Genomic DNA, 10142 nt, shown 5'->3' with positions numbered 1-10142 from the left:
AAACGATGTAAGAAATTACTAAAACTTCACCATTATCTATGTTCTTTGTAATGTCTAAAAATTCTCACAAATCATCTACGGTGTGTAACATCGTCATTAATTAGCTATGATTTTTTTAAAGAAAAGCCGTGAGCAAATAAAGTTTCCGCTGGGAAACTAAGCTAGTTTTAACAAAATTATTTTTACATTTTACTATTTTAAAAATAATTTAAGTAACAAATATTAAATTAATAATATTTAAAGAAGAGTAACCATAAATACTCAAAATAGCTATTTAGTTCTATGGTTGAAATTGATTCTCTCATGCTCTTATTTATCGTCTAATACAGTTTCTATACATTATACTTTTGAGAATAAATATTTCGAAAGAGTGATTGATATAAAACTAAATATTAAAAGTATAATGCAATTAAATTATAAAAGCTTGATAGTAAATGGAGAATACTTTATGCAACTGGGTTGTTAATTTATTCAATAATTTGACGTGAATGATTTATTTTCTCTCTTTCGTCTGTCATTCCCTTTAATAATCATTTTTGTTTTTCTTTCTAGAGATAGATTAAGAAGAGAGAAGCATTATCCTTTGATGCAGAGGTAAACACAATCTAGCTAATTTTGTTAATCATAATTCCTAATCAATTTCTTCAATCATATTAATGCATGATTCAAAATGTAAGATTTGTTCAACTATCATTTAGGTTGATTGATACCTATTGTTGTCAATTTAAGTAGTTATCTTAATTTTAAGTTCTAAATTACCTAAAGTATCTTCCAAAAATCTAAGATCTATAATTAAAACTAATTTAGAGATATATCTCTTCAGCTCATTTAATATATGAATCAAATTCATCAACGAATTGTCACATTGAATCTTAAATTAATTTGAGATTGGTCCTATTCATTACCAACCCTATTAGCCATCATCAAAGCTTGGTAGGCTGGCCTTTAACAGATATTATCTATACTACACTCCTTAGTTTGAAATCATAATTTCATTTAAAATGTAAAATTAACAATACTCTTCTGAATATTGAGTTACTATATACTCTTCAGTATTAACCTCACAATAACTCCGGTAGATTTGGCAATGAACACATAAAATTACTAATTTTTATACTAACTTACTTGATTATGTGCAATAAAGTACAGTTTTCCATTTAACCTGAATAACTAACTCTTGATAATGCCCAAAGGGGCACTACCACAGGGGAACAAGTTCCACTACTTTCAATGGCCTCCTTAATGTGAGCAAAGGCCAAAGAAGTTCTGTTTCTCTTTTGATCCCCTTCTTTGCCGCACAAAAAGTAAATTCCTTGAAAAAAGAATGATGTAAGTCAATTCCTTGATTTTGTTTGTTGAAAAACGAGAGTAGCATAAATTAACTCATTCCATGCATCAGGCACTCCGGGAAGACACCAATGGCTGCAGTCTTGCTTCCTTGTAGAGACTTTCTTTCCACCCATTGTATTCTTGCCATAGACAGATGGGTGACCATCCTTCCGAAAATTAGTTAGTCCTGTGATATTTAATAACTTTACTGGAACCTTCATTCCCTGAATCACATCCTCCACTATCTTCATTTTCAAAGGATAGTTGCTCAGGATGGAACCATTAAAAGCTGGTTCAGTTTCACCGTTGCATGACCCGCCTGAGTCCCAGTCCCCGCCCCTGCCAAATATTCATTAGCAATGTTATTTGGTTGAGAGTTATGTAACACACTAACATGGATACGGACACCAATACGACACAGACACAGATACGAAGATATGTATAATTTCTAAAATGTGAACACGGGAAAACAGATGTATATATATTATATAATTATGAATTATATAAATTGACAATGAAAATTTATTTGCACAAGTATGTTTCAGTTTTTTTTAAGCAGAAAAATGTTTTTCGTAGTTGGTTCACAAGTCTTTAGAAAATTAATATATTTATTCTTTTTAAAATGTGTAAGAATCATGCTAAAATTGTCAGAAATCTAACAAATATTTTTTGAATTTAACACTTCCATGATAAGTGTCTTACGAGTGTCTTACAAGTGTCGTGTCCGATACGTGTGTCTGACACAGACACGTCGTTTAAGAGGAGTGTCCGAGCTTCATAGGTTGAGAGAGCAATTAGTGGGTGTCTACAATTGGCTCTTTTTTTATTTTCTCCCCTATTATGATATTGATTAAGGCAATAGGTTTTTCTATTTCTTTTACACAAGCATGATTCTCAGTAAAAGTAGACCGGAAAGAGAAGGCCAAGGATTTTATGTCAATAAATATATGTGAAAAGAAAAATTCAATACCTGAAATGGGCATTAGAATATCCGCGATAGTAGACAATCTGTTTACGTGGATTGATATTATTATCGATCCATTTTGCCCAGGTCTTCATAGACTTTCTGTAAGCCTCAACTGCATCAAATTTTGGATATAGATAATCACCTTCTTTATAGTAATTTATCCTGCACAAATCAGACACCATCACTATTTTTTCTAGACTTTTAAACAAAATTATGATTATTTTCTTTCTTTATTTTGATAGACGACTTGTTAATTTCAAGGAATGACAGACAAACCAATCGGCAACTACATAAAAACTAATAAAAAAAGGAAAAACAAAAAAGTGACAATTTAAATTCGATAAGCGTACAAGTTTTCTTTTAATACATAACTTTTGATACTATAGTACACATTAATCTTCCATGTTGCCAAGATAAGTTTAAAACAGCAGGTCAGCATTCTTGTGCAGAAAATGCGAGGATGAATCCTTTAATTACTTAACAAGAGTTCAATAAGCATAGGGGAAGAAAACACACAAAGTTTCCAAAAATTTATTGTTTAAAATCAATGCATAGATTAATCAAAGTACGAAATTAAAATAATTGCATCCTAACCCTCGGGCAGTTTTTCCATGAGTCCACCAGTGTCCAGTATTGAAGACAAGAATATCAGCCTTCTTCCAACGACCAGATGTCTTGTCAATCCGGTCTATTGACAATGTAGGATTTGAGCCGTGTCCACTAAGACGCACTCCTTCCTTCACAAGGAAATGAGATCTCACAAATAGCACCGAGCAATTATAGTCCTGTCCAAGTATTTCAAAATCTTAGCACAACATTCTGCAGTCTGTCCATACGCACATTTTCTTGACACAAAAATAAAAAAGTCCCGCTGCCTGATCATTTGTATGCAATTTCAAATAATAATACTGTACTTAATAGGAAGTTGTGAAGTTTTAACTTCTCAGATAGTTGAATTCATTTTATTGGAGAGGAAAATTTTAAGAGAAAACAATAATATAAAAACAGATCATACTATTAGTGCATAGAAGTTAGAAGAAACTAAACATGCAAGATAAACTTTTACCACAAATTTAAAAACAAAGTAGCCTCTTCCTTTTGTTATTTTGTGTCCGTGTATCTCATACATTCTGCTCTTATTTTGCAGGCCTTCACGTAGTACGCACAGAATGGACTCAAATTGGTTCCGGTTCATAGAATCTCCAACCAGCATTAGTCTTTTACCTTTCAGTCTTACCAGGAAGTCCGTGGCATTAAACCTTCAAGTACAATATGAAAGACGTTGATGAGGCATATATGAATAGTTAATTTTTAAACTACTAAAAGATGCAGAGCAAGGATAACTGTTCAAAAACACTTTAGTGACTGTGTGTAATTAACTGTTTCATCATGCTATAGTGTATATGATATGCCTTTTGTCAACAGCAAATCATAAGGTGATCACCAGAAGAGATAATTTTGTTTTATTAAGCCTTCATATATCAACAGAAAATGAAAAGTTAAACATCTGATGAGAAAAAAGGTCAAACCGATGTCTAACAGGCCATCCAATAACAACAGCAGGTAGCTAGTGTTCAACTATATCACAGAGAGAATACAGAGAAAGGGTAAAAGTTATTTAGTTCCTAGTAAATTATGTGATACAACACAGGATTCAGCGTTTCCACTTCTCAAATATAGAAACAGCATAGTTCTTTGAATGAGCATCAGATAATAATAATAATAGTTTTTAAAGGGAAATGTGGGACATAATTAACATCAAAGCACACACAACCAACTAAGCTTCAATGGAATTTGAGATTCTATATGTATGCATCTTGATTTATAAGTTGACTATAATAAACTGGGAAAGGAGAATTTTTTTTGTTACAATGGCTAATTTACATTATAAGATTAAAAAAAAATAATAGGATGCGCATTGCATGTGCTTCTCTGTATGTCAAGTCGAGTTTCCACACATCACCAAGTGAACAAATGTTTGAACCGTTTTAGTAATGTTCTCACAATCCTGAAATATTGCTACCAGAAACTATGTTGTTAGAGGAACCAAACTAACTAGGTAAACATTATTTTCAATTTTCACGGGTATGGGTACCTCACCATTTCTAGAGGCCTTCAATCTGAATCTGGAGATTAGCTTAAAAACAAAAATCAGTGCTGAAAATTCATTTTCTCCCAATCACCTAGGATAGTCTGATACACTAAAAACTATATGCTCAACAATGATTTACTCTCATTAAGATGTTTTGAATTACACAAGTTGTTGAACTAAAGCCGGGTCCCCCGTGGGGAACATCCATATCAAGTTTATGCAAAGAGAAGCATATTTACACACACTCTCTAAAGTTTCATAAATATACACAATCCTCATACTTGAATCATTAACTCAATCATTCCGAAACCAACCTTACAAAGATCCTCATCAGAGTAAGAGGAGGCATGCAGTGCAACAGGCAACTGCAATTTTGTCATGGGAAAGGTAGCGGCAATATATCCACCGGCACTAAAATTTCACATGACAAGAGAATTTCGTATCTGTCACTTTCATTAATTATTCACATTTTTATGGAAACAAAGATAGATACAAAATTTCATGCTATTGAATAATTTATTTTGGTAAGCTGCAAGAGGATTGATTTTCCATAAGTGGCAATGAAAATTAACCGAATCAGAAATTGGCAGATGAAAGAAGCAGCTAGAGTTTGTACGCGACCCTAAAATAAAGAAAAAATACCTGAAACCTGTTTAACAAGAAGCGTAGAAAAAAAATGAAAATGCAACAGAGAGAGTACCTGGGAAGATCACATGCATCCGGTTTCCAGCGCCATTTGGTGTAGAGAGTGTCGGTCCTTCCGTTAACTTTGCAGCCATAAGCCTCGTCCACGTAAGGACACGAACCCGGTTGGTAAATCGGGTAGTTATCATCCCTCACCCACGTTCCCGCGAACAAATCGCACTCCTTCACATTCAACGGCACATCGTCGCCAACAGTTTCCTTTTTCTCCGTTACCGGCTGGGCATGAGATTCGGCGTCGGTGACATCGACAGTGTGAGCGACGGAGAGGGTTTGAGTGGTGGCAGGGGAGGAGAGTGTGGGCGGAGGAGGCGGATGCGGAGGAGGAGGGGAAAGAGGTTGGAATTGGAGGTAGAGATCTGAGTGGATGGGGGGAGTGGTGTGAAGAGTGGTTCTGGTGGAGAAGAAGAAGATGACAGAAATAAGGAACAATGCGAGGAAGAAGAGAGTGGGTACAGTGTAATGCCTCTTCTGGAGAACCATCTTCCTTCACTCTCAAACATACCAACACCTTCCGACAACATACATGCGCAAACGTTTCCTCATCAAATCACTTTCCTTTTTCCTTCTTCCAATAATTTTAAAACACTTTTTGGTAATATACATTGAATAACCAATTACTTTGGTTGTCATAATAAATGTTAGGTCAATACCAGGTTATAACTGTATAATGTCGTCAATGAGTGGTACAATTAAAACCAAATTTAGTAGTCATATTACCCTAAGATATCAAAAGGGTAAACATAAGTGCTGTATTATAAGCAAAAAAGGCACCACAAACTTTCAGTGTTCTAGATAAAGTTTATCACATACTACAAAACTCTAAATTGAAACAGTTCAAAAAACTAATTTTAAAAAGTAATAAAAGTTTATTTAGTTTTACAATAATATACTGTTATGACCACAAAAATTGGTCAATTTAAAAAAAAAAATAATTACAAGAGTCGTACACAACAAAATCCAATAAGGAACTCCTTATATGTTTTTAAATTTGATCCAGAGTTTGGATTCGATTAATATTTTCAACAACTGTTACTATTAACCGTACAAATCTATTGGTTATTTTTCAAGAGTATCAAATAGTAAATAACAAACTTTAACTAAAGTTATATCCAACTAAATAAGTATAATTTATAAACTACATATATTTTAGAACGTGGTAACCCAATATAAAAGATATTAAAACCTTTATGTCTTTAAGGATATATAGGTTTCTAATCATATTTCAAAATTTTCCTTTTATAAGAATTGGCACTCTTTTTTAATGGAATTTTAAAAATAAAGATACCTAAATTATCTAAAAATTAATAGACTATTTAAGTACTTATAAAACTTATTCCTTTTCTTTACATACTTCCCTTAAAAGTTGCCTATAGTGGGTCATTTAAGCATTCATGGAAAACTTTTCTTATCATCTAGAGTTAAATTATCCAATCATGGGTAGCTTCAGCCGAATTTCTCTTTACCTATTTTTATCTTGAACTAATATTTTGAAAACTAAAAAATAGAAAACAAAAATAAAATGCATATTGTAACCAAAATTTAATTTAAACTAAAAAGAATCATTTACTCAAAACTGTCTAAAAATGAATAAAATTTAAATTTAAATTTAAAATTAGGAGTTTTTTTTTATATAAATGACAATTCAAGTTCAAGTTCCTGTTTAAATGAACTTAAGGGGAGTTGAAGAGACTTCAAATTTGTGTGATAGTGATGTGTTAAAATGGTTAATTAGGTTAAACTTAAATTTTATAAACCTTATTTGATGGAATTTTGAAGAAATTTTAAAAAATTGTTCTTGTAATTGAATAATCTATAATTTTACTAACATTTGAATCGTATTTTTGATGAATGATTTTGTAAATCCAATTATTATGAATTTATAATAAGATATCTTCTTTCGGTAAAACATTCAAACAAAACTAAAATTTTCTAGAATTTTATGAATGATTGAATTACTCAAAAACTAGAGAATTTCAAAATCTACAAGAATTTGAATATTTTCATACTATATAAAAATTTGAATATTTTCGTACTCTAATATTCATTTGTGTTTTTTAAATATTTTTTCCTCAACTTGATTTTAGTATAGACATTGTCGACTTGACTTGATTAATACTGAGACATTGTTGGAAACAATTTTTTTTAGTTAATGTCAATTAGGAGTTTTTTATTAATATTAATAGGAGTTGTCTTTTCATTTATATTATTACGATTATTTTGTTGATATTGTAGTTGTTGTACACCATTATTATCTCTCTGTCGAGTCAAGATTTACTTTATCAATATTGATGAAAGTATTTTGTATTTTTTTAGTGAGTGTGAACTAATTTGAGAAAACTTTCACCCTAGAATTTTCAAGTTAATACTAACAACAATTCAAACAACACTTTTGTAAAAATAAAAATTATTTGTGTTAACATAAATAATTGTGGTCGATATCAATTGAAATTTGATAATAAGAAAAAACTCTCATTTGAAAAAATCTTATGAACTTTGTTCGAATAATAAAATCAATAAAATTAACTAAAAAGATCATCAATATTAACATTTTTAATTATTAAAACTATTTAATATTTAAATAATTTTCTACCTGTGGTGATAATCAAAATACTTTATTTTTTTTCAAGAGAATAAATTAATTTAAAACAAATCAATTTAAACTCAATATATTTAAATGTTTTTAAATTTATGAAATTCAAGTTAACTTTTGTAGACAACTTGTTTTGTATATAGTTATCCAAAGCCAAAGTACTCTACGCCTATTTATTGTTCATTAAAGAGACTATGCATGGTCAAGTAAATCCTGTTATTCTCACATACTTTTACATCTTCTAGTAAATTCATCTCAGATATTATAACCCTCTTTTTTCTCATTCCCAACCATCTCTCCATGTTAATGACCATGTGAAATCACTCATATTCTAGTGAAGAATTCATAACACACTTTTTCATTCTAGATCTATAGTTTTTAAATGCTTTAAAATATGTTTCAAAACTCACTTAACTATATAAAAAATTTGTTTTCCATCTTTATAAACTTTAAAATTACTATTTTTATTTTTTTATAAAATGCATAAGTTTTAGTTTATTCTTTCTAAAATGTTTTTCTTTAATTTTTATTCTTCCAAAATTTCAAATAATTATTTGTAATTTCTATAATTCATTTTAAGATAGGTAAACAATATTTACTTAAAAGCTTTTAAAAAATTATTACATAGTTACATTACATTACAACACAGCAACACTAATAAACATTACCTCCAAATGACTACTAGATGTTTAGTTAATGAAACATGCAATTAACTAGTGCGTATAATAGTAAGGGATCAAAAGAAATAACTTTTCAATTTAAAAAAATCAAAGTCAGAGCAAAAATTGTTGGAATTAAAGTCAAATTTTGCTTATTTTAAAAAATAAAAATATATTTAAACTTTTTAAATTTATAATTTTACTCAATTTTTTTGGATGTAAATTCTTAAAAACCTGAAACAGTAACTATGACTCTGGTTTATGGTTTATTTTATGATTTATTTGGATTGGAGACTGAAAAGTTCAGGGTGTGAGAGGATGGAAGTGTGAAGACTTAGAAGAAAGTGTGAAGAAAGTTGAGAGTGTTTAAATTAGAATATGTTAGAGTAGAAGTCTGAGGAAAATTTATTAAAGTAGGTGAGTGATATGATGGTTGTAAGGATATTTTGAATTATTTTTAATTGTGTAAATTGTAAGACTACAAATTTATCTTTGTGTATAAAAAAAGAACGAATAAATAATAATTAATTTTGTACATATTTTAGTTAATTAAAATAAATAAATAAAATATTTTTTTAAAAATATAATTATATTATTTTTCATTTTATTAGTTTAAATTAAGTTTGTTAGTTAAATTAATATATTTAGATAATTTTAATAATATTTATGATTCTTTAATTTATATTATGTTATCTTTGCTTCAAAATTTGTCATCTCTACCTCATCAAAATACCTTGCCGAGTTCATATTGTTATCCATGTAATGTTTAACTTTTCCATCGAGAACCATAATTACGAGTAACATTACGAATATGGTTACCATTTCCGTGTAAAACTATACCAGAACGGTTGTTCTAAAAATTAATTATAATAACTCATAAATATTTTTAATGTAAATGACTATATCATTTTGATACTCTAATATAAAAAAAATATATAAATATATACACAAATTAAAATTTCCAATATTAAAATTTAATCAAACAGAAAATATTTCTAAACAAAAAATAACAATTACATAAATTTATGAATTCAATACCGTAATATAACAAAAATATATATATATATATAAATATATGCAGAAATTAAAATTTTCAATATTTATCTAATTAGATAACATCATTAAAGAGGTATTAAAACTTCTAAGGGTAGCATAGAATAGAATCACCTAAACATAAGCAACTTTGAACATTTCCTACTAATATTGTTTGAACACAATACAAAGTAATTGGTAGATGGATGCATACAGTACAAGGATAACTACTACAAGAAAAAATAGATTAGGAGAATGCTAACGAGAGCTTTGAGGGCACTCTTTAAGGTTGGATAATCTTATTATAACTCTTTTTAGTTAATAATTAATAATCCAAACGTTAGAATTTAATTTTGACTTAATTAGTATATGAAATTATATACATGTCTAAATTAATATTTGAAACTGTATATAATATCTGAAATTATATAGATATCTAAATTAATATATATAATAATAATTATTTTAATACGCATAAGTATCAATTGATCTTTAAAAAAAATGCAGTTTATATTTCCATTTTATACAAAATATTAATTTTAAATAAAATAATTATTTTTTTACAAACAATTAAATGTAACAAAAATTACTTATGAAAATAAAACAATTAAAAAAATAAAGGAATAATCTAAAAACAAAATGTTAAAAAGAAAATAAAATTGAATGTGCTCTTACTAATATTAAAATGAATTCTTACTAATCAATTAAAAATAATTATTATATTTCATCACTTTTTTTTATCAAAAATCCAATAATAAATTACATAAA

The 10142-nt window shown here is 28.8% G+C and overlaps 1 protein-coding gene across 1 annotated transcript; it reads right to left on the bottom strand.

The window, feature by feature from the left end:
- Positions 1-1088: 1088 nt before the first annotated feature.
- Positions 1089-5723, bottom strand: LOC137807240 (protein trichome birefringence-like 5). The gene is made up of 5 exons (XM_068607752.1): positions 5089-5723; positions 3363-3555; positions 2891-3081; positions 2300-2458; positions 1089-1668 (listed from the first exon to the last, which is right to left on the bottom strand). Exons 1-5 carry the CDS (start codon positions 5571-5573, stop codon positions 1335-1337), a joined length of 1362 nt encoding a protein of 453 aa, XP_068463853.1. The 5' UTR covers positions 5574-5723; the 3' UTR covers positions 1089-1334.
- Between the last annotated feature and the right edge of the window lie 4419 nt (positions 5724-10142).

This window comes from Phaseolus vulgaris, chromosome 3 (assembly GCF_000499845.2).
Source record: "Phaseolus vulgaris cultivar G19833 chromosome 3, P. vulgaris v2.0, whole genome shotgun sequence".
NCBI classification, from domain to species: domain Eukaryota; kingdom Viridiplantae; phylum Streptophyta; class Magnoliopsida; order Fabales; family Fabaceae; genus Phaseolus; species Phaseolus vulgaris.
The sequence above is the reverse complement of the archived record's forward strand: the minus strand, read 5'-3'. Positions and strand labels throughout refer to the sequence as shown.